Source organism: Monodelphis domestica, chromosome 4 (assembly GCF_027887165.1).
Source record: "Monodelphis domestica isolate mMonDom1 chromosome 4, mMonDom1.pri, whole genome shotgun sequence".
NCBI lineage: Eukaryota > Metazoa > Chordata > Mammalia > Didelphimorphia > Didelphidae > Monodelphis > Monodelphis domestica.
In genome coordinates, this window is record NC_077230.1 from 185,907,348 (window position 1) to 185,933,379 (window position 26,032).

At 36.1% G+C, this 26,032-nt stretch overlaps 2 protein-coding genes across 5 annotated transcripts in view; one reads left to right on the forward strand and one right to left on the reverse strand.

Moving 5' to 3' along the window:
• CIR1 (corepressor interacting with RBPJ, CIR1) overlaps positions 1-20,047 on the reverse strand; it is a 36,267-nt gene extending 16,220 nt beyond the window's left edge. Inside the window, exons 1-7 of the mRNA XM_001376478.5 lie at positions 19,894-20,047; positions 16,735-16,829; positions 14,592-14,665; positions 14,052-14,062; positions 13,880-13,944; positions 13,427-13,475; positions 11,813-11,930 (exon numbers count right to left, since the gene is read on the reverse strand). Of these exons, the coding sequence (XP_001376515.2) occupies positions 11,813-11,930; positions 13,427-13,475; positions 13,880-13,944; positions 14,052-14,062; positions 14,592-14,665; positions 16,735-16,829; positions 19,894-19,965 (484 nt within the window). The 5' untranslated portion in view covers positions 19,966-20,047. The remainder of the gene's footprint in view (positions 1-11,812; positions 11,931-13,426; positions 13,476-13,879; positions 13,945-14,051; positions 14,063-14,591; positions 14,666-16,734; positions 16,830-19,893) is intronic.
• A 34-nt stretch (positions 20,048-20,081) lies between these two features.
• Positions 20,082-26,032, forward strand: part of SCRN3 (secernin 3) — a 42,902-nt gene continuing 36,951 nt past the window's right edge. The window contains exon 1 of one of the 4 annotated variants that reach the window (XM_007494397.2): positions 20,082-20,238. Coding sequence is in view for 1 of the 4 variants with exons in the window: in XM_056794018.1 (XP_056649996.1) it covers positions 20,419-20,453 (35 nt within the window). In the remaining 3 variants the exon portion in view is untranslated. Of the gene's footprint in view, positions 20,454-23,103; positions 23,829-26,032 lie in introns of those variants that run through there. The other 3 variants (XM_056794018.1, XM_056794019.1, XM_007494399.3) reach the window with 3 other exon arrangements.

Genomic DNA, 26,032 nt, shown 5'->3' on the forward strand with positions numbered 1-26,032 from the left:
TAGTGGACATGTAGTTTTACTTTTCTGGAAGGACTGAATGGTGGGGTTAAATTAATTAGTAGAATGTAATGGCAAGATTTGTAGCCCTTAGAATTATTACAAGAACGACAGAAGTAAAAAGTTCACAGGTCCTAGATGATTTAGAGCTAGAAGAGGCCTCAGAGATTACCTAGTCAGCCCTCTCTTGTTTTGCCAATAATGAAATTAAGTCCCAGAGAGGTTGAATGCCTTATTTAAGATCACACAGTAGAGAACAGAACCAGAATTTGAATCCAAGTTTGCTGACTCCAAATCCAACATTCTTTGCACTGCATTCCTCATCAGTACAATTAGTTTGGTTTTGTTACTCCAACCCAGCTAATAAGCTTCAACTTAGAGCAAAAGGTCAATCCATCTCATCCAGATCAACCCTTTCATTTTACACAGGAAGAAATTATGGCCCAGGCAATTTAAATGACTTCTCTCAAATCATACAGATGGGATGTGGCTGAGCCAGGATTTGAACCCAGGTTCTCTGGCCACAAATCCTACTACCTTCCTTCCACTCTGTATCACATGGTCTTCTTTTAGAATAATGAAGTGATTGATTGTACACTGAAGGGTGAGATACCACTAAGGTTCAGTAACTGTGCAACTACTTTTTTCATTTAATGAAGGATAGCTGTATGTATGTCCTATGCTCTTGGGAAAAGGGCATGGTTATGAGATTAAGTATTTAGGGCTTTTTGGTTATTAGAAAATGTACTGATAGGAGGCAGCTGGGTAGCTCAGTGGATTGAGAGTCTGGCCTAGAGACAAGAGGTCCTGGGTTCAAATCTGACCTCAGAAACTTCCCAGCTGTGTGACCCTGGGCAAGTCACTTGACCCCCATTGCCTAGCCCTTACCATTCTTCTGCCTTGGAGCCAATACGTAGTATTGACTCCAAGATGGAAGGGAAGGGTTTTATATTAAAAAAAAATACTGATAGCAAAACAAATTTCAGCTGTATTCAAATATTAAAATTAAAAAGGAATATTTATCAAAATGAAGGGTACTGAGAATTACATTAGATTTAAAAACAAAAAAACTATTATCTAAGCTGCCATGCACAATAAAAATTTAAATAAAAGATGCTAACAGTTATTGGAGAAAATAAGGGCTGTAGTATACAGTCATGAAGCAGTCTTAGTGGCCATTTAATGAACTGTATTTTAATACAGACATTTTATGTGGATTCAGTTTATTGCTGAAACATAAAACATTTCACATATAATTTTTGGTGTATCTTGATGATGAAAACTGAAAGTTAAGAAGATCTTATCACTGGAAAACATATTCTAAACCAGCTTAGTACAAAGAAGCATTTTGATTGCCTAATTTAACTTTGTAAAGGAGTAGTAAATCTTATAGTTGGTCTCTGTAAACCTCACAGCTGGAACATTCTAACACTACCTTACAGTTTCAAGTGATCAAAGTAAGTTACTTTATACACCAAACTAAGAATTTCATAATAGAAATAATGCAACACCAGGGGGTGCGGTTATCATGAAATAATTACACTCCTGGGAGATTACAGACACAAGGCTGTACCCCAGGGGTGTGATTATCCCATGATAACCACATCCACTGAAATTGCCTTATTGCAAAAATAATCTCTATTCACTGGTGAGACATTATTCAATAGGTGATTTTTTTAAAATGAAAAGATTGTATTTTTTAGCTCAAATCAGCAAGTGGATTAGGAAATTGGTCAGTTTATTTTTCTTAGCATTCAAACTTTGAATACAGGATTGTTATTAACTTGCTTTCCTGTTTGATACAGTATAGCTTTGATTTTGTTTCTGAGAAGCTCTTAGAATTTCTATTATCATCAGACAAGTATTTCTAAAGGTTACTGCTAAGTTGTTCTGGACAACCTTAAAGGTGGGCAATTCAATGAAGCATCTACTTAGCAATAAAAACTGAACCAAGTACCAACTACCTTAAAAGAAACTACCTAAAGCTACAATGAATTAAAGAACTGAATTCAAGGCCTATATCGAAAAAAGATTTTAAAGACAACTGTCCACTTACACCCATACTTTACAAAGGCACATGCTCATCATAGCTCACATTTCTGTAATGTTTTAAGGTTTACAAAGAGTTAGAAGGGGCAATGGATAGACTAACAGGCCTGGAATTGGGAAGATCTAATTCAAATCTGGTTTCAACTGTGTGCCTCACCCTTGCTTTTCTGTCTTAGAACTGTTACTAAGACAGAGAGTAGGGTTTAAAAAACAAAAGAGTTAGAACCCTGTAAGGTAGTTAGTTAAATGTATTCTTATAGGGTAGAATGGCACAGTGCTGCAAAGCGCGGGATCTGGAGCTACACCATCAAGATGTGTGATCCTGGGCAAGTCATGTACCCTTTATGATCTTAAATTATTCATTTTTTAAATGAAGGGGGGAGGGCTGAACTTGATAATCTACATAGTTCCTTTTAGATCTAAAGCTGGTATCTTATTAAGTGACTTGCCCAATGTCACACTTAAGTAAGCACCAGAGGTAGGATTCAAACCCATGCCTGTTGCTTCCAAGAAATAACTATTACACTTACTGTTTACATTTTACAATTAAGAATATCTGCCCCTGCTACCTTCTTCTACATAAGAAATCAGATGGTGAAAGATAGTTATGTTTCTATGATAATCCTATTGGTTATGTCACCTTCTTTGGTGACTAAAGAATTAAAAATAATAAAAAGAAAGTTTTATGCATACGTGTTTATACTAAAAAATATTAAACTTCTAATTTTTAAAGTATCATAAAATGTGTTTCTTATGAGTTTCTAATAAACAGTTCTAAACTGGAGGAAAAATTATTTGTATATAATTTTACTGATAAAAAAAAAAGTTTTACTGCTGTTTTTGTTTTTACATCAGTCATTTCCCAATCTCTCTCAGTCTCTCTACTGAACAAAGAAAAACTGCTAAGCAAAACCAATAGCACAATGCCTTGTAACTGGCACTGCATACCTTATTTTGCACCCCAAACCCCAACTTTTATGAGAGGATGGAGGTGCAGCACATCAGACATTCACCTGACAATCTGAATTCAGCTGCCTTTCAGTGATGTATCTGTTTATATTACTAATGTAGTGTGTATGTGGGGGTTCCTCATTTTGCTTTTCTATCTTATAAATCTTTCCATATTTCTTTGAATTCCTCATATTTATAATTTCTTGGAGTGCAATAAATAACATTACACTTCATTCACATATCACAATCTGTTTACTGGCTTGTTATTTAAAAATATTATTTGAAGTCATTTCTAACTCTTCCAAATCCTACTTTCTAACTCTTTCTCACTTGTGTCTTTTCATTAAAACAAGTGAAGGAACCTGTCCATCACATAATTTGAGAGTTGGAGGGTCCTCTGGGGACCATCTAGTCCACCTCAGATATCAAAGGAATTTCTACTTTACTATAGCTGCCTGAAAACTTCCAAGAAGGGGAAACCCACGACTTCTTTAGGCAGCTCATCCCATTTCTGGCCTACTCTAATGGTTAAAAAGTTTTTCCTGACATTGACCTCTTTGTACCTTCTATCCACTGATGCTCCTGGGATTCCTCTTCCACAGGTTATCTCTTCAGATACTTGAAGACAGCTATTATACCCACCTCCTTCCCTGAGTTTTCTCTAGGTTATATATTCTCACTTCAGTCTAATTTTTTTTTTTTTTTACTATTTTGAGATAATGTTTAGTAAGGATGTTGGCCAATGGTGGTTTTTTCTGTTTTATTTCTCCCTGGCTTAAAAACCAAGAATATATTTTTCTTAAAAAGTACATCCCAGTTCTTTCAACAGAGTTTAACATAATACTATGAAACCCAAAATAAAAAGTCATGTCAAAAATGTCTGAATGATAGACTTTCTCGCATTGATATTTATGATTTAAAATTAAGGCAAGGTTTGTAAATACTCTGAAAAAGTGTAAAAATACTGAATGAGAAGGGACTGGGGTGGGGAGAGAGTTTGGACTTGTGTGATTTCAATGTTGTAAAGAAATCTCTTGTAGATCTAAAAAACAATGTTGCTGGGGGCAGTGAGAGGTTATATGACTTGTCCCCATCATACTGTTAGTATGTATTGAAAGTATTACTTGATGGCAAGTTTTTCTGATTCCAAGACCAGTCCTAGGCTTATCTTCCTCCCAAGGTACCATTATATAAATGGACAAAACTGAATGAGTCCAAATCTTTTATGAACTTTTCTTTTTAATTTACTGACTAAGCATTTAAATTTGGATCATTAACTTTTGTGTTATTGCCAGTATTTGAGCTAACATACATTCTGGAATAGTCTCATATCTTTTCTAATTTTCTGTATCTGAATTGCAAAGAGCTAAGAATTTAAATGCAAAGCAAAAATTACAGAAAAGGAAACACAATCAAGCATTAAACTCAAGCGCAGATAAGAGTAGATAAAAATACATTTTGTGAATGACTTCTACATTGTAAAGATTTTATTACATTCTACAGCTAAGCATATCTGCTTTCACTAAAGAGTTTACAAAAATAAATCTGGATTCTTAAACTAAGCTGGAAAGGCTTTGAATACAGAGACTGTGCCATGCATCTTCATCTTAGGATGACCAGTTAAGTTTGGAGAGATTGCTCACCAGAAGGTTGGCCACAAAGTAATGCATTATTTTAGCCAGTGACTCATGAATATGGTCTAAGGTAGAAGAGTGTGTCTTTATGTGCTTTAGTGGAAGAAGAACCTAATGACAAAATCATAGATCTTCTGAAAAAGCATATAAATCCACAATCTGTTTCTTTCATTTTGGATTTGCAATTTCCCTTTGCAAAATAATTATGAAGCATCTTATAGCACCCAATGGAATAGACATGATATGCACATAGAATAAAAGGTAAAGTTTAATAATGTAGATATTTTTGCTTGGCATTTTCCATGAAGAAATGAAAAATGGACTTATGAAGCAAGTTAGAAAATACTTAAGAGCCTAGACTCTGCATTCCATCCTAATCATTTTATTTTTTAAAAAGGAGGCTATAAAAGCAACACTGATAAACATAATTTCCTCAATACTAGTTTAAATAAAGGAGTTATATGATTTTTCACATAATGAAAAATGTATCTTTAAGTGATGGCACTCATCTGTAATGGTACTTCATTTTCCAATCTTATATAAAAGGAAATAGTATCTCCTCTTTTGGGATCAAAGCAGATAGTGTAGGTATAAGTTTTTGTGTATGTGCATGCAACTTGATATTGTGGGGGAGGACACCACTTACTAGTTGAGGGCCACCTCAGTTCAATTTTCAACCCTGCTGCTTTGTGTGTGACCTTGAGCAAGTCACTTAGGCTCTCTGAATTTCAGTCCCTCTTCTACAAAACGAGGGGATTGGATTAGATGGCTCTTCTAGCTTTAAATCCTTGATCTAGAAGATTTTCAAAATGTACTTATTAACAAAGTTTCAATGTTTTGTTTTTTAAATATTTAAAGCCAGCATACTATATGTAATGTTCAGTAACCTATATTAAATCTTAAGAGCAACTTCCTCCTTGAAGCATTTCTCCCTTGTTTCTTTATAAGCCTTTATAAGGAAGTAAAGGCAAGAAAATAAAAACACAACCACCTTTGTAGAGTTAAGGGCTGGCAGGTCATTCATAGGGTATTACTGCTAGTGGGAGATGGGGCTTCACTTCTATGGCAAAGGGTGGATCTGTTCCTAGGGCCAATCTACTGTTACCATTTCTTTCTTTCTTTTAAACCCATACCTTCTATCTTGTAATTAATACTGTATATTGGTTCCAAGGCAGAAGACTGGTATGGGTTAAGCAAAGGGGGTTAAGTGGCTTGGCCAGGGTCACACAGCCAGGTAGTGTCTGACACCAAATTTGAACCCAAGACCTCTTGTCTCTAGGCTTGACTACCAATCCACTGAACCACCTCAATCTCCCCTATCTCTTTTTAGAAATTTTAAAAAGCCTCCTCATTTTCCCTGTTCACTGACAAATACTATGTGGAAGGAAGGCTGGGAAGTACATCCTTTTCTGATGGTTGTCTTCAATCCTTTTGTACATTTTCAAGTCATTCTTTAATCCTAACCTCAGATTAGAAACTAATTTTCTGGCACTTTCAAACAAGGAAATATAAAAAATGGAACCAATTCTGCCCCCTGCCCCCCCCCCAAAAAAAAACAACCTATAGTTTGAACAAATTGCAACATCAAAAATTTTGCCAGGGCTCTCAGTTCATAAGAGAACAAAATTTACTTTAACAAAATTAAATAATGCCTTACAATGCTATACACACAAGATGTTACAGGTAACCAGATGAATTTAGGGATTTCTCTTCAGTCTTATCTACAGTAAAAATAGGGCAGATCTTATTATAAATTCATGATTATTTAAAAACTTAATTGATCAGAATGGGTAGCAACCATAAGTTCATATTTATGTCTAAAATGAAAAAGGCCAATAACTTAAATAGCTTATCTACTTAAAAAAAAAAAGTCATTTCTTAGCTGTGTGACCCTGGGCAAGAGATTTGTTTCTGAAAGAAGCACCAAGGCAAGTATTATAGAAGTTTGGGGCTCTTTTTCTTTGATGTTATCCTCAAAAGTTAGGGAAATACTATAAAACATCCTTATTTCTCTAAGTAACCTATTAGAAATGTGTCATTTGTGTGTCTAAACCTTTTCCTAATCTCTTTTTTTAGTGGTAATTTAAAGCTTCCAAAATACTATCCACTCTGTAAAGTACTTTTAAAAATTTGTTTTCAATTTACTTCTATCAAAGTTCAAGGGGCAGCTGGTTCATTTTAATTTATTCTGAACTCTGATGAATGAAGCTGTGTTCCACTTACAAACTGTTCCTAATTTTAAAGGCTTTGATTTTATTCTCTCTTGGTTGTCTTCATCTTTTCAGATTACAGAATCCTAATTTTCAGTATGTCATATAGAGCAGCTACCTTGATCAATTTAGATGCTCTCCTGAATCTTCATTAGTTCCATTCTATCTTTTGGTCACTCATCAACTTATTTCAGTGTTGTACTTCCTTTGTCTCCTAGATGATGTATAAACTACATTTTTTTAAAACACAAGTTTTCGTACACCAGAGTAGGGTTAAGCAATCCTACCAATCTCTCATGGAACCTCAGGGTTTATAATTTTCTACCCAAGTTCTCGTTTGTAGTTTTTGCCTTTGCATTACATTCTAAATGGAAGGTTTGTTCATTATCCATGACTAGGCACTTTCAATCTCCTGCTGACTCAATCAAAAACAAATATGTGGAATTTTGGCAGAAATCTTTTGGAAAATCTTAATGTTTAATATGTACTTACTTGTTGCCTTCTGATGGTATGTATACTTATGCCCTTAAAGAATTTTAAGAGATTAGTAAGGCATTTTTTCCTCTTACAGAAACCGTTTCCCTTTTCCTAGTAAACTGCATTTGTTTAAGTCATTGTAATTCTACAGTGATTTAGCGGTCTTCTGGATCTCCTTATACTGGCATACTATCAGTTCTCCAGCACAGTGGTCATAATAAGGGTTACTTATTTTTACCATCATTTGATGTAATACCTCCAACTTACTAGTCTTAAAGGATAGTTTTGGAAGGAACCTATACCTCCCTAACATCTTCTATAAGGAAGAAAGGCAAAGATGCTTTCTCTGCTTTTTAACATATCTATCAGAGCACAATAAATAAATCAACTAGCTAATTATCTATTTGAATAACTTCGGAGACTTGGATAAGAGTCCAAAGGAAAATGTGTGATCTCATGAATAGCATCAGGATGTTCAATGTGTGAGAGTCAGCCCAAGTTCTTTTTTGAAAACAGTATTTCCATCACGTCATTCACCTGCTCAACAATCTCGTAATGGTTTTTTATTGTCTATCACATCAAGTCCAAACTCATCTGCCCAATTTTCAAGCCCTCTATAATTTGGTTTTCATCCAACCTTATTTTAAAACTTGCTTCAATGTTCAAGTCAGGCCAGGCTCTCTATTGTTCTTAACACAGCTAAGATTATGCTTTACCACAATTGTTTCAAGCTTAGGATGTCTTCTCTACTCCTTTCTACATCATAAATCTTACCCCTCCTTGCAAATGTTCCCCCCCAAAATACTTTTTTGACAAAATTACCCCTTTACTGTATTAACAATGTTTATATTACATAATTTAGCATAATTATTTCAAACACTGCCAACTTTATAGCAGGTATATGTAGGTAAATGAAAATGAAATAGTATCTAGGGGGCAGCTGGGTGGCTCAGTGGATTGAGAGCGAGGACTAGAGATGGGAGGTCCTAGACTCTATCCTGGGGATCTGTTAGATACAAATAAGACTTATATGCAGGTTGACAAATGCATGGTCTCCAAACTTGATTAATTTAGAATGAAAGGTTCAGTAATGGTGCTAAAATTTAACTAAGAATTTTATTTCAGACACAAGACTTACCTCACACTAAATCATCTTTCAAGCATATAAAATAGGACATTGGGTTTTTGAAATCTTAGTGGCATAACAATAGTTCATCTACCTTAAGGCAGAAGGATTTACTAACTTTAATTGCTAGCTAAAGAATAAACCCAGGGCATTAGCTCATTTTTCCTTCATAAGCTTTAAATCACAAGATGAAGGTTAAGTTCAAAGACATTAAGCTTTATTTAGTGGTAAGATCTAAAAAGAATCTTATACAGAACAAATTTAGAATCACTAAAAATACAAAATGATGGCATCATCATATATTGTGCATTTGTATTAAGACTGGGACACAAGATAAACTTTTTTCATTATTCATTAAACAAATATTTATTGAGCTCTAATTCTACTCACTGTACTAAATGCTGCATGAGGTGGTGCTGGTAATAAAGATGCTTCTGCCCTCAAAGAATTTATGATCTAATAATGAGAACCATCACAATTATATTTGTATTATTAAGGAATTACTCTTTTTTTCTTCTAATTTCTTTTCATTTTGTGATCCAGACCCAGGATTATTGGGAGACTTTTCTAGAACCCTAAATGAGCTCTGATTGATTGACTGATGTGGCAAAATAACACAACCACTTATGTAGATTTTTCTGAAAGGCAAAGAGTTTTAAGAACATAAATGAGATTGACTCTATCCTGGGGATCTGTTAGATACAAATGTGACTTGAGGAAGCCATTTGATAAGTATGATTTTATCCAATCAAGGATATTTCTTCTAATTTTCACAATTAAACATTTTGGATAATGTTAGATCAAAGATAATATCTGACTAGGTGGCATAGGGGATAGAGTGCAGACCTTGCTTGGAGTTAGGAAAACCTTTGAATTCAAATCCTGTCTCAAATACGCCCTAGTTGTATTACTCTGGTCAAGTCACTTAATCCCTCTTCCTCAGTTTCCTCAATTATAAAATAGGGATAATATAACCTAGCTCAAAGGTTGTCAGTATCAAATGAGTTAACATATAAAGTACTTTGTAAACCTTAAAGTTATATAAATGCCAGCTATCATCATCATCACTGTTGTTGTCATCGTTTAAAAAAGTTTATACTTATTGGGCTGCTGTAAAGCAAGTTTCTTGGTCATTAATATTTCACATGTTTTAGTCTTGTATGCCAAAGGTCTACTTCCTTCTGAGAGTCTCGAGGGCACTAGCTATGCGCCAGGTAAATACTTTTACCAGGGGCAAGAGTATCAAATGACATCACTGATATACAAATATTTCACAAAGTATGCAAAACACTATATCATCAAAATAATGAGAAATTATTAGATTTTTTAAAAAGAGTTGAAAAATACAAGTTGGGGATTGCCTGTTCATTAGAGCTATGTCACTTTGTGAAGAGTAGTGAGTCTTCTGTTCTTTCAGTATAAAGAAAGGCACATGAGGATAAGGAATAGAAGCATATAAATTTTTGAGACCTTGCAAAGAATTTTTTTCATGTTTAGGGAAAAGTGAAAGACAAATGAATACATTTTCTATTTCTACTGCTCCTCAGAGTTAAATCCTATCAGCAGGTCTTTGTTAAATAAAGGATTACCATATTTACTTGAGCTCCTCCTCTCCATTCTGAAGAGGAAATATTTTCTTAAAAAAAAAAATCCTTCAGAGTAAGATTGCTTCTGATTGGCAAGCAAATACTTGGTAAGAGAAACTGAAATAACCTTATCTAGCAAAAGCAAGAGGAAGAGTCCTTAATCACTTTTCATACATCTTTCATTGCTCTTACTAAAGGTTCAGAGGCTATTCTTAGGGAGAACTTTTGATCCTGGCTTCACCAAATACTGGTACCTCAATGAATGGAGCCCTCTTTGTCTTCAAAAGTCGGCTAACAATCTTGAGAGTGTCCCTGGTGCATCTTGACAGAAGCAAAGTACATTTTATAGGAAGAAGTAGATACATCTTTGTGAATGTAGGAAAGAGGATAGCACAATGGCCCTAGAATCAAAGGACCTCTCTGATACTACTAGGCGAGAGAAAGTTATCAGTCCTGTTGGGCCCTGACACACTTATCAGCAAAATGACAGAATTGGACTGGATGGTATCTGAGGTTACTTCTAGCTCTAACTCTGGTCCTGTGATTGCTGGAAGAACTTTTGAAGACACACATAAATATATGAAACAACATGATATACAGTGGCTGAAAACTGTTTCTAGTATTACAGAAAAATTATTTACTCCTTTAAACAATCTTTCAGAGGATTCCTTCATGTCTCTTCTATAGTGGTGCAATAAAGGGGGAATTGTGGGGAAAAAGAAAGTTTCTTCTTAAAACTGGGAGGTAGGGAGAGGGAAATAATTAACCAAATTACATGGTTTGAAATATTTAAAAATCTGCAAGGAAGTATGCTGTAACAGAAATATCTAATTTGTTTATAATTTCATTTGTTAAGTCCTTACAGCAATCCTGAGTTAAACACTACAAGCATTATCTCTACCTTACAAATGATGAAACTGAGGCATAGAGAAGTCAAGTGATTTATCCATGGGAAACACAGCTAGAGCATGTGCTTTGAAATAGTATCTAGGGGGCAGCTGGGTGGCTCAGTGGATTGAGAGCCAGGACTAGAGATGGGAGGTCCTAGATTCAAATCTGGCCTCAGACACCTTCCAGCTGTGTGACCCTGGGCAAGTCACTTGACCCCCATTTGCCTAGCCCTTACCACTCTTCTGCCTTGGAACCAATACACAGTATTGATTTCAAGACAGAAGTTAAGGGTTTTAAAAGAAAAAAGAAAGAAAGAAATAGAATCTAAATCAAATATCTAGACTTCAAGTCAGGATGGATTATGGTCAGTCTCTTTAAGGGAACATGTATACCAAAGCCCAATGTTCTTTCTATATTGCACAATACTGTCCTTTTACTACATAAGGAGCTTGACTCATATAAGTCACTAGAAAACTGGGAATTTAATTTCCATTCCTCTGAAATGAGCCAACCAAACCTGAACCTTAAGAACTAACATCTTATTAAATTAAATTAATTAAATTAAAATTATTTGTGTTAGAAACTAGCATCCTCAGGGTGATTCTGTTGAAGGAGTGAGGAACCCTAGAAAGGGGGACCAGTTTACAGGCTAGATTAGGGGGTAGGAGGGTGTGGTGTGGTGTGCTGGTGTGTAATGAATGACATTTGACAAACAGTTTTAACAATAGCATTTCTGATCCAGAGATATGACTTTACATTCATTTTTGGACAGCTGATGTACAAATCCAAATACAAGAAGGCAAAAAAAACCCCTGTATTTTATTTTCTATCCACTTGCCCTGGATTGAATACCAAATATAAAAATTAAGCAAAAATTTGTTCATTGCCTACCTGAGCCATCACTGGAAACTGAACTTGCATTGATTCCAGAAAGACCAAATAGAGGACATTCTCTATCAGTGTTGACATGACCCCATTTGTGGCATTTAATGCACCTTACATTCCGAACCTAAGAAACCAGAGGTTTTGTTATGGTTACTAAATATCTCAGAAATTTTCTTGCTGAATCACTAAACTAAAATTATTTTGTGATGACAAGCTTTTGCCTATTTTTAAAGATCTCCAACTTCTGGACAATACCTTCTGTGATGAGGGGAAGGTTGAGAAGGGCTGGGACACTTGTGGATAGGATTTATCATGTATATGTGAACAAAGCTAAACATATAAGAGATTTATGATTTCATTTATGTATGATTTTTTTTCTTTAAATTTGGAAGTTTGTTTTATTTGTTTTTTTGTAAGATTTTAAATAATAAAAGATATTCAGGAAAAGAGACTTTATGCCCTTCTTTAGCAATTCCAATGCGGTGATTAACAACTTTAACTATATGGATATTGTCTAATAACTAACCTGAAATCTCTAAGGGGAAACTTAAGTCTATTGCTTTTTGCCATGTTAAGTGATAACAAAATGATTGCTTCTTTAATATGGCAATTGTTAAGTCACCCTTTAGCCTGGCATTATCTAGGCTTAATTTTTTATGGCTTTTCTTCAAGCTAGGGCTTGTTTTGGATCTAGAAGTCAGTCCCTAAATCTTGGGGCCAGATTAATTTTCTTTTTAGTTTTCAAGTCAATAGACAAAACAAAAACATATCGTGTTGCTTTAAGGCAGGGCTTGGCAAACTATGCCCCATGAGCCAAAGCTGGCCTGCTACCTGTTTCTATATGGCCTGTGAACTAAGGAGTTTTTTCATTTAAAAAATTTAGTTCTCAGCCTCAGATCAAGAATCCAAAGTAGCTCATTAATGTCTACAAAAGGATCCGAAACAACTCTGTGGAAAGCCTCAAAAACAGAGGGAACTCAACTATCTGGTTATACAGGGTGTATAGCTGGTTGGTCTTCTTGTTCTTTTTCTCCCTTAAGTGTGTGTGGAGAATAGAGTCGAAGTTGGAGCTAGTGTAGGTTTGGCTGAGGAGTTCTACAGACTCCCAGAGGGTTACCTCATGCTCTTCATAATGAATAGTACTCTAGTTTTAAGTTACAGCAATGGAAAAAAAATGAACACATACAAACAGAATAAGAAAGCACACTTCCATAATTTCCAGTAAGGCTGCACCCAAAATATTAAATACAATAACCAAATTCTAGGCACCCTGATGACCAAATAACCTACATTGGATAAGCCCTTTTCTAGATCCTGACCAAAAATCTCCACAGTTCTCAAAAATCATGGAAACCAAAGCTTGAAGCAACACCCGAGGCTAGTAATAATGTACACACACACACACACACACACACACACACACACACACACACACACACACACTTATGTTGCCCATGTCATTTCAGTGTACTCAGCATGGCTTTTACCTCATTTTTTCCCTATTATCAGATGGTAAGAGAAAATGTACCTAACTTGTTTACAATGCACAGTTTTGCTCAATGATATAATTAAAGAACAATCTATAATATAAATCGTATTCTGACAAAATGAAATATTTACCTGAATACCAAATGGCTGGTCTCTGATATTCATGTCATCCTTTGCATATCTATTAAGTACAGAAAATGTACATGTTGCAAAAACTTGAAATAATTCAGTCATCAGTAACAGTTAATCTGAAAAAGTTTTATAATTCACAGGTTATCACAATATTTCATTTCAATAAGCAAAGACCTATAAAATCCACAATAAGCTAAAATCCTCAATGGGGAAGTAATTTTAAAAGGTTCTTTACAGTTATACCTAATATTTTTGAGAATTCAGACTTTGCAGAATGAGCAGGTAAATCAAATTAAAAATGACTGATATCAAGCAGATTCTGTTACATGACAGCATTCTTTTAATCACCATTTTTTTAGATGAAAAAGAGGCAACAAAAGAAATGAAAAAAGAGGAAGAACAAATAAATTCTATGATGTATAAATTTTAGTTAGGAAAGGTAACAGTTCTTACTTTTCTCGTGGGGCTCCTTTCTGCCATTCAAATTTGTATTCAGTCTCTCCTTTTGCATCTTCTTGCTAAAAATATAAATATGAGTCCTCAAAAAGTTCTATAAAATATATGTATTGCAATCAATACATACTTGTTGAATTTAAAGTAAATGGAAAACCAGAAAATATTTTACCTCTTTGTTTTCTTGATTGAATATCACACATAGAAAAGAGAAATTTAAGAACATTAATATAATTATATACCCTATTAATGCTACATGTAATCATTTATAATAGCATATTAAAATTTATAAAGAACTAAATTTCCTTTTTCCTTGTTTCTTCCATAAACATAGTAAGTTTTAGAATAATAAAGAATAAAGCAGTTTAAAATAGAAGACTATTGATAAGCATGTTAAATTCCTAATCTTAAAACTTTCAGCATTTCCAGCATACTGAAATGGAAATATTATCTTTCCAGTTTCTAGAAGGGTTGTATTTAGTAAGAAATATATTTGCACAAATGGAAATATTAAATCTGTATTCACACAGAATTTTTCTTTTAAGAAAGACAATATCAAGTATTATATCTATTGAAGAATCACTTTATTATCTTCACACTACCATTTCAAAAAGCAATTTTCCTTAATGCTAATACTTCCTAATCATTGGTTGGACACTTGTCCTCCTGCCCCTGCCCTGGCTTTTAAAAAATAAAGCAGTCACGCAAATACCTTTTTTAGCTCCTGGTGGGGCCTCATACATAAAATTAAGGCCATTCTTTACACGTTCATCACCCATAAGCAACCTAGTGAAACAAGGCATGGGTATGAAAATTACACAAAAGAAAAACAAAAAGGCATTCTAAAGAATAATTCTCCCTAGGAGCAGAACCTGTGAATTTTGCTACAAAAAACTTTCTTAGGAAGAGTTCTATAAATTTCACTTCACAAACAGCAATATGTGCTTTATATTTCTGACATATAAATTTAAACAGCTTTATAATCAACCACATAAAATTTCTGACTAACAAATTACATATTGATTAGGAAGAAGTTTCACCCCTACATTGAGAGTCCCAGGCTCTCACATTTGCTAAAAGAAAAGGGTCACCTCTGCCATTCTGAGACTATTCAATTTGTGAAGTACTAAAGAAATGCTGTAAGATTGTAATGATTTCACTGTTGTGCATTCTGTAATAAGCAAAACTGAGTTCAATTCAATACAATTATTAATTGTTACTATGTATCTGAAAATATATTAAATATTCCCCTTTCATTCCATTCTTCACTTCTCTCTTCCCCCAAGTTAGCTAATGACTGCTTAAATTATCATATAATAACTTGAAATAAATATTATGACTGACTGTTCAGGCAAAAATGAGCAACAGCTATAAGAGTCAAAGTGAAATAATGGTATTAAATAATTTTGAGATTGAAGTATAAAATTAAAGAGTTTGGTGGACTTCATCTGCAACAGCTGTGCTACAAAGATGAAGGAAATGATTTCATGTTATGATCTAAATCAGCATTTTTCAAACTGTGTTCTCTAGGATCTCTAGGGTACATTACAGTGATCTAAGACGTTCACATGAGGAAAAAGCTATAATAGAGTATAGGCACCCTTAGCAAAACTCTCCACTTTATAGCTTGTATCAGATATTCACAATGTACACTTTTATTCAATGTGGAAAATAATCAAAGATTGAGTGAAAATGTCAAGCAATGAATTAATGGTCTCTTGCTGGCCTAGAGTCCACTACTATATGCATACACATCAATGTATGCTATGTAATTTTTCTTAGTCTGGCTTGTAGTGCAGTGTCTGTAAAATAACTTTTATACATTTGAGAAGGTAGCCTGGTGTAATAGAAAAAACACTGGACAGAATCACTCAAGGTCTAAGTTTGAATCCTGTCTCTGACCCTGATCAAATGACCATGGGCAAGTCATTATGCCTCTTAGAGCCTCAGTTTCTTGTCTGTAAAATGGGGATGATAAAACTGTAGTACTTACATCACAGAGTTGCTCTGAAGGTCAAATATGAGAAGGTATCTAAGCATACTTTGTAAATTTTAATATGCTAAAACTATTAAGGTGTTTCAGCTATTACTATTAATTTATACTTTCAGGATCTAAATACACTCATATACCTATATTTTAATACCAATGTCAACTGATACCACTAGAACTGGATTTTGTTGTTTTTGGTGTGAGATTTCAAACTCCTTCCTATTCAGATAAGCAACAGTTCTGCAACTTGCAGACTTAGTTATCTGGGGCTAAGTTAAATGACTAGCCTAGAATAACAGAGCAAGTATGTATGAGTTGGGGGGACCTCTGGATGACCGGATGGACTGCTGATTCAGATTTTGAAGCTAGCCCTCTGTTAATTACACTACACTTTTCTTTTAATTGTCCAGTATGGATAAATTAGGTAAAATTGAGAAATCATAACAGGAAAGATCCCATTGCAAAACATTGTAAAACTACAGTATGAAGACAAATTATGATTTGGAGGCTATCATGTAATAACTTCATATGATTAAAATATTAATTTTTAGTGTAAAGATTGTTTAAAAATAATTTGTGCAAAAAAGACTTATCTGACTATTTAGAAAACATTTTCTGGAATGAAGGAATATTTTTCTTACTCCAAGTTCTGAATCAGAGTCAAGATGCTGGTTTCTAAGGAAAAAAATGTACTGGAATTGTGTTTCCCATCACTGCTTGAATTGTGCTATATTAGTGGGTTCCTGACTCAAAAAGAACTTCCCCAAGCTACACATAGAATAGACTGGTAAGGGATTCTTGACACTTATATGTTTTAGTTCTTTGCTAACTTAAAAAAGAAACACAAATACCAGCCATTTCTCACCTATTATCATATGATTCTTGTTCCTTAAGGTATTGTTGCATTAATTCTTCTTGTTTCTTCTTATCATAGGATATTTTCTGTTCAGCCATCCATACCTTATTGGCAAAGCAAAAACATTCAACTTAATATTTAAATTTAAGTTTCCTTTTCACAAAAAAAGAGAAAATTCTATTATTTATGGGTAGTTTCCTTCAATAAAGACATACCCTGATGTCTTTTCCCACTGCAAACCCAGATTATTCCAAGTGAGTGCAGACTTGGCCAGGTTTATAATAGCAACAAAAGTATGCAACTGACAACAAACTGTGTATATAGTTTAGTAAAGTCTGGAGAGGGTCTTTACTAGAAAATTGGCTACCAAATAACAAAGATTTTAAGGCCACAGCAACTCATTCCAGGACAGGGTAGTAATTTCCATTGATGGAATATCCACACTGATGAAATTACCAATCTTTTTGAATACTGAAAAATGCCTTATTTTTTTTTTTAACAGACAGGCAAGTTTTAACAGCTATCATAACAGGAATCTCTTGATAATGGATAAAAGGCTGGCCTCAGTCAGAAAGACATGGGTTTATACTGGCAGTAGTCTAAGACTGTAAATAGTCAAGGATGTACACAGATCTTTGGTAGAAGGAATGTCCTCATCAGGAGTTTCTTTTAGCAGTGAAACCACAGGTCTAGAACACCTGAAGCCCTAATTTAGGAAGAATATTCCCACTGAATTCTTGTGATAGTAATTGCTGCTGAAGAATTACATTAAGCCACTCAAGCAATCCAAGAGTTTAGTTAAAAATCTAGGTTTATTATGTTCAAGCATAGGTGCAGAGGTCAGAAAAATCACTGATTAGGACTCTAAAAAAGCTTATATATTTTTAAAAACATTAGAGACAAATAATTTTTGACTACAGATAAAAGTAAGGTGAATTGGATATCAAGATGAACACTTACAAGGCAACTTTTACACCTTGGGATAATTAGACAGAGGTAATTTATTATTTACAAGTGAAAAAGTTAGCTACAGTGTCCTAGAGGGTTGGGACCTGATAGGGCCAAATTATAGGGCCCCCTAGTAAAGGATCCATAATAAATTGAATATACATGAATGAACTAGGAAAGACCTAGGGCTGAACCTAGAACATATTTGTAAACTATATCCCTGGAAACTAACAGAAGAGATGTCATCTCATACATGTTTTCATGTATCTTATGGATATTCCTGAATCTTTCAATCACCATATAGATTGTACCCAACAGATCAATATCTTGACAGGATGCATTATTCTCCTTAAGACTCTCTGTTACTATGAAAATATTGCCTTTAACCATGTGGATGGATATCTCTGGGTAGCAACCCAGCTTCCTATAAATATCACTTCCCTCAATAATAAAGTTGCCATTTATGTCACTCGTAACCATCAGCCCTCCTGAGTCCATCTACATTCTTAACCTTTAGGACCCCGGACAGGTGGTCCTGATAAGATTCTCCATCGCTGACAGGAACCCTTCCATAAATTAAAAAAAAAAAAAGTTAAATTTCTTGGGCCTTGAAGCACCTAGCCTCAGGAACGTGAAAGGACTTTCAATTAATTTTAACATCCCATGGGGAAAGGCTTCTGCCAGTGAGTAAGCTCCTAAACAAGAAAGAAAACCCTTGACCATAAATAATATGAGAATGATAAAATCTAATAGAAGCAAAAAATTCTCATGACAATCCTTATTAAACCCTATAATCATTCAACACTAGTCACCTTTAATTCAAGAAAATGAGGCCCCACAATTCTCCCACCTTATCTAAGCTCATATCTTTTAGTCATCTATGACTTCCCTTTCTCTACATGTCTAATCACCTTCCAAATCCTGTTGATCATATATCTCTTCTATTTTTCAAGAGTACTTTCTTCTGAATTCACAACACAACTACCTCAGTTAAGGTCCTAACTATTTAGCCTCCCCATCAGTTTTCCTGTCTCCAAACTCTTCTATTCCAGATGCTATTTCATATTATAACCTGAGTTATCTTTCTAAAGCACTATACTACTATCTCTTCTCCATCACTGCCCACTGACTAAAATTAAAAACTCTAGATCTTGGTATACAATTTGTCTCATGGAAAACGAAATTACTTCTGATGAAGAGAAGCAAAGGCTTTATGGAGGAGTTAGCATTTGAAGCTGGTCCTTGAAGAAAGAGTAGTACTTTCAAAGATAGAAGGATGAAGAAGAGGGAAAGTTCATTAATTCATAAAAGGGAAAACAAGTGATCAAAGGAATTTAGGAGACAAAAGGCAGACTGATGAGGGTACACAACCACTACATCTCAGGGAACAAGGGTATTTGAGTAATTTCTGAGCCAATATGAAACGCAGTGGGGTGAATGAACACAGAGAAAACCTTTCTATGCTCCTTCAAATTTAGGAGTAACAACCCCAAATAAAATTTTCAAATCACTACCTCCTCTACTCAAAACACTAACACCAGCAGTAGCATCATTTCCATATAACTAACCCCGCCTTTTCAGCATGGGCTATTTGTACTGCTCCAGGTAAATTTGCACTGAATAAAGGACCAAAAAAATCCAACAGGTGTCTCGGATTAGTTTGGGAGGCGGGCTCACAATGCTGGGTATTTTTAATCCTAACATTTCCCTTGGGTGAACTAGAGAATTAGAAAGCAAAATGTTCCAGATCCCCTCCAGGCCGGAGAATCAGTTTTAGGAGACAACAGGTCAAAAAAACGAGGAAGGCACGGGGTTCTAACTCGAAACAACAGAGCCCCGTCTCCGGTGGGGTCATAACAAGAAACTCAATTAAATGTAACATCAGATTCTCTAGGGATGGGGTACATTAACACGGGGGTCTCAGGATCCTTACTGAAATCCGAGGCTAAATTAACTACCCTAGAAAGTGGTTCTAGAACAATTCAGTAAATTGATCAAAGAGAGAACATCATCTCAGGGATTCAGGGGGCCTTGGGGAGGCAGGAATCATCAAGCACTCACGAGCTACGTTTCCAGAGTCTCCATATCCCTTTCCTCGGCAGCGGCATCTCTGGGCACCCTCGGTCGACCGAGGGCTGGGGAGGGTCTCCGCCTTTAGCCGGCACCGAACATCGTCCCCTGCCCACCTCACCCCCCTGCCTCAGCGTGGACCCAGCTTACTTTTTTGATGTTAGACTTGGATGCCGGATGGAAATCCTTCTTGCACATGAAGTTAGCGAACGATTTCCCCATGTTGAAGCTGTACGCAGTGCCCGAGCAGCAGCTCCCAACGTCAACAACCTTCCACTATCGAACCGGAACTGCTCCAGCACTCATATGTAACTTCCGGGGTGAGAGGACATGACTTCCGCCCCACCGAACTTTCCCTCCCCTTAACCAGATGGGGTCATTGATACTCTCCCACCCCCACCACTTCCTTCCTGTTGCTGCTGCACATCCATTTCTCGGTTTGTGACTCCCCCTCTCCCCGCCGCCGTCATCGCTTTCTGTCAACACCTGGCCCAGGTGAGGGGCAGTCAGCAGGGCCAAGCAAGGGGCTCGTGGGGCGCAGGGAGAAGGGGACGCGCATGTTTATTTGTTACAGGTGAACTGACAGGGCCGAGAGAGCCAACTGAACTCCAAAGCGGGCCCAGGCCTGGAAGGACTTTTTCTCCCTGACCTTGAGACCCCTTTCTCCCTCTAATTATGGAATATGACAGTGACATTATGGAGGGCATCCTGTAAGTCCTGAATTCGAATCCAGCCTCAGGCACTTACTAGCTTGTGTGATCCTGGGTGAGTCACTTTACCTGTCAGCCTGTTAACTCATCCGTAAAATGGGGATAGTAATGGCACTTACTTGTCAGGATTATTGGGAGATTCAACTGAGATATGTATAAAATGCTTAGCACAGTACCTGGCACACAATAGATGCTTAATAAATAAATAAAATAAAGAAGGTGCTCAGCTTCCCTCTTGTCATCGTCTCCAGAAACAAATCATCCTGCAAGATCTCTGAACTTGAAACTTCGAAAATCACTTTCCCTTGAGCCCATCCCTCCTTCAGATAGAGGAGCCCCTCCCAGATCTTCCATAATTTAAAGTGGGCACCCAAGGCATTGGCTGAAGGATTTCATCAGGTTCCTGCCTTCCCACTTCTTCTTTTCTTTCCAGTTTCTTTTTAATGTGTTATCTTTCTCCATTAGTGTTAACTTCTTGTGGGTAGGGGCTTTTTTTGCCTTTCTTTTTATACTTAGCACTGTACCAGGCACATAGTAGGTACTTAATGTTTATTGATGTATGAGGCAAGGTCCTTAGTTGACTGTTGAAGGGCGGTTTGAAGAGAAACAAGAAGGCCTGGAACAGCTGTTATGGTGAGTGGGATGGGAAAGCAATTAGAAAGCTGTAGAATTGCCTTACTCTCAGGGCCCATTTGAGAGTAGATGAAATAAATTTATAGTGGGCCTCATCAGCATAGTTAGTGAATTCTTACAGTTTACAAGCACTGGAGTAGGAGTGAAAGAAGAGAATGGTAGGAAGTAATATAGGATTAAGACTTTTCAAGGTTTGATTTGCTGTAGAACAAAGGGCAAAGAATTCAAGAGTAGAATTTAATAGGGTCACCAAACACTAAAGACTGGAGAAGTAGAAGGGCTTAGGAAAATATTAAGGAGTGAATGATAAAAGATTATGATTAGATAAGGGCATTTTGGGGTTTGTTTTTTTGTCAAGGATTTAAGATTTTTTACTGTATGAACTCTTTTCATCAATGGTAGTTACAACCCACGCATAGTTCAAGAACTAAATTTTAGAACATTTTCTGAGGTCCAGAGATTTCTCACCTGCTATTCATCGATGAGATTTAAACCAAAGACTTACTGACCCTAAATTCCATACTATACCTTTTCTTTTTAAATGTGAATGCAATAAGTCTGGAAATGCACATTCATTGCATCTTTATGTATCTCTTGACCACAAGACTTTGGAAGTATTTCTAGACTTATCTTTGGGAACATAGTGGGGGAAAGTACCTTTATCTGCAATGACTGCTCAGGTACATGCCCAGCTCCTTGTGAGATTATCTGGTCTCTTAAATTTCCATGCCACTGATATTGCATCCCATTCCTATGGAAACACAGTTAATTGCCTGAAGATAAAAGGAGGGAGGACACAACATGCTAACATGTTCTTTATAGGCAACTATCCAGATGGCAGCACAGACAGTGTTGTCATTGGAATCAAGGACTTAGTTCAAGTCCTATCATAGATATATCTTAGCTGTGTGACCCTGGGCAAGTCATATAACCTCTTTCAGACTCAGCTGCCTTATCTGTAAAATGGGAGTGATGATAGTAGCAATTACCTCATAGGTTGTTGTGAGGATAAAAGGAGATGAGCCAAGTAAAGTGCTTTGTAAACATTTAAGTGTTATTTAAATGGTAGCTATTATTATCATCATACTCAGAGAGCCTGAACCAAATGGAGAGGGATTTAAGAGAAGGGAGGTAAGGCATAGCAGCGAAAAATGAACAAACCATATGTACTTTAGGGGGAAATGACTGATTTTCCCCCAAATAAGAATATTTGGAAAGGAGAAAGCCCCGAATTATTCAAAATTAAAGTAGCCATTCTCAGAATAATATTCTTCTGAATTTGGAGTGGTTCAGGAGGAGAGATGGATATGGGGTGGGGAGGTTGTTTGTTTGGTAATGTTCAGACTATTCTAAAAATGAGCTATAAGAAGGATCTTCCAAGTACTACTTTTTATCCCAAGATTCTAATCTCATTGTTGGGAATAAGTAATAAAGGGGACTACTACAGAAAGGATTCTGAAATTGAGGCCCAAGGAAGGTTTGTGACTTGCTCAAAGCCACACAAGTAGCAACTGATTTTTAATAGAGATTCTCCAGTTACAGTGTAGTGTTCATTCTTTTGATGATTCTCTTAAGTTCTGTGTTTGGGCAACAAATTTTCTGTTCAGGTCTGGTCTTTTCTTTATGAATGCTTGGAAGTCTTCTATTTTATTAAATGACCATATTTTACCCTGTAAGAATATAGTCAGTTTTTCTGGGTAGTTGGTTCTTGGCTGTAGACCTAGTTCCCTTGCTTTCTGGAATATCATATTCCGTCCCTTTCGGTCCTTCAGTGTAGATGCAGCCAGATCCTGTGTTATCCTGACTAGTTCCATGGTATCTGAATGATTACTTCTTAGCAGCTTGTAATATATTTTCCTTGGTCTGGTAGTATTTGAATTTGCTATAACATTCCTGGGTGTTGTCAGTTGGGGATTAAATATAGGAGGTGATCTGTGGATTCTTTGAATCTCCACTTTTCTCTCTTGTTCTAGAATGTTGGGGCAGTTTCCTTGGATAATTTTCCGTAGAATGATGTCCAGGCTTTTTCTTTTGTCATGGTCTTCTGGTAGACCAAGGATTCTTAAGTTGTCTCCCCTGGACTTGTTTTCTAAATCTTCTGTTTTGTGGATGAGGTGTTTCATATTTTCCTCAATTTTTTCATGCTTTTGGATTTTGTTTTATAGTTTCCTGCTGCCTTGTGAAGTTGCTTGCTTCTAATTGTTGTATTCTAGTTTTTAGAGACTGAATTTCATCCCTGTCTTTTTGGTCATACTTCTCCTTCTGGTTTGATTTTTTTTGGAGGTCATCTTTCATTTTCTTTGCCTCATCTTTCATCTCCTTTGCCTCATTTTCAAACTGATTAATTTTGGCTTTCAAGACACTACTTTCTCATTTTAGTTCAAGTGCCTCTGTTTCCAGATGACGTATAAGTTCTTTTCCCAGTTGTCTTCAGCCTCTCTTAATTGTGTTTTGAATTGTATTTTGAGTTCTTCCAAAGCCTGTGTCCAATTCACTGGAGTTTCTGTGTTTTTGCTTGGTGTTCCTTGATCCTTGTTTTTTTTTTTTGCTCTTTGTTCATTGCTTGGATAGAAGCTGTTGATTGTAATTTCTTTTTTCTTTTTCTGTTTTTTGCTCATATTTACCCCTTCTTTTCCCCCTATAGTTGCTTGTAGTCTTGCTCTGCTCATTATGTGCTGGATCTCCATTTTGGAGTTTTTGAACATGGAATTAGAGCATTTCTGGGTGAAGACAAGATCAAGGGTATGACCATCTATTTGTAGTTGAGCTAGAGTATGAAAGAAGCCAGGAAATATAAGTAGCTTAAGAAACTGGGAAACCATGATTTTGTGGGAATATCAAAATATATATTAAAGTCTCCTAATTTGAAGACAGGAGTTGAGATGGAGAAAAAAAGACAGTGGACCAGGTCCTGAACTTACTAAGAAAGAAGAAAGAGGATATTAGTACATAATGACCACCGAGATCTGATTGGATGATGAATTTGAAATTCAGAGAAGAAGTTGCTAAGTAATGGTGGCAAAGAGAAAGTCTGGAAATATCCGTGGGAAGTACAGAGTAATTTGACTCTACATGACCAAAGAGTTGGGCATATAAGAAAGCAAAGAAGAAGGGGAGTTAGAGCGGGAAAGGTGGCTTGGAAGCAGTGTCATCTATGAGGGAGAGGAGGGGAACAGTGGAAAAGGACTGAGAAAGGAACAAGGTTAGGGTAGAGATGGGAAAAGCAGAAATGAAGTTTAAGAGAGGGGCATTTGTACCCCTTTTCTACCTGCAATTGGTGGAGAATAAAGGGAAAGGAGAAAAACTCAAGGTATAGAATTTAGATAAAGAAGGGACCTTACATGTCATGTAGGCCAGTGTTCTCTTACAAGTGATAAAACTAAGTGGTGAGCCTGAAATTCAAATCCAGGCTTTCTGATCACAAATCTGTGTTCTTTTTTCTATAACAGTCTTTATAGTCACAGTTCTCATGGTCCTTGTTTAAGCTTAAAAAAAAAATCTACTTAAAGGGATCTATTACCAATGTGTTGGTGTTCTGCAGATTGCCCACTATCCAAGTCTGCCCAATTTGTATGTAACTCTTTGTCAATGTCCTCCCATAAGTTTGCCATAGAAGGTCCTATTAACGTGCCAGGGACTTACCTAGATTTCTCTTCACAGTGCTATTATACTAATGGAAAAATGTTAAATTGTATATGAAATTGTTTTGTCAAGTGTACATTGCCTTAATGGTGTTTACAGGATTACAAAATGAAGAAAATACTAGGTATTTGAAAACAATGATAAAAAATAGCATTGCTATTAGAAGGAAACTTAGAAAGTAAAGAATAGAGCATTGTAAATTTAGAGCTTTAAGAAATACAAATTTTCCAGACTCCTACTTTTAGGATGAAAGAAATGAGTTTTCTTTTGACATGTTAATTTGACAGGGAGTATCTAGTGTGAAATGTTCAATGGGAAGTTTTGGACAACTTAGAATTTCAATAGTCTGGAACTTTTATAAACTATGACTTTTTTTGGATTTACTGGTATAATAGTAACTAATAATAGGTAACATTTATTGCAAAACACATTAGTATTATCTCATTTGATTATAAGTGAGTTCGATACATTTGCCTTATATTACTATTCAAAATTTTCCAAATCGTCAGACACAAGATTTATAAATTACATATATACATACTTATATTTGATATATGTTATTAAAAATATCATTACAAATAAAAATGATGCATATCCTACATCAGTGATGGTGAACTTTTTAGAGACTGTGTGCCATGCCATGCCTCACCCTGGCCTCCTAGAGACCATGTGCCATGCTCTTCCCCCCTTATCTCACACAGGGGAGGGAGGAAATGTTCCCATTGGGCTGGTGGGCAAAAGGGCTGGTGATGTGAAAAAATGTCATCAGGCTTGGTGGAGAGGGGGTAGGGAATAGCTCCACCCAAGTCCCTCTGCCTTTCTAGTAGCAAACTCTGTTGGGCAGTAGAACTCTGCCTGGTGACAGGGCTGTGTGCCCACAGAGAGTGCTCTGCATGCTCTCTTTGGCACTGGTGCCATAGGTTCACCATCATGGTCCTATACCATTTTTTTGGATTCATATAGTTAAGACTTCAGGAATCCCTGATTTCATTTGTATGGGTAATTCCTACACACACACACACACACACACACACACACACACACACATACACATATTATTTCTTGCTCCCCACTGTAGAAGAGGACCTTCATGAGTCCTTTGGTTAAAAACTTAATCTCTAAGCAGCCAGAGATTTGGGGGTTTGGAGGGCAGCTTTGGGATCCCATAGTTGTCTCCATAATGAGGTTTTCAAATAGTAGAGGGTGTGATATGTGTGTGTGTGTGTGTGTATGAAATTGAAAAATTCTTAGGATCTTTTTATATTCCACTAAAAATCCTCTTTCATTGTCTCGTTGTGGTATGG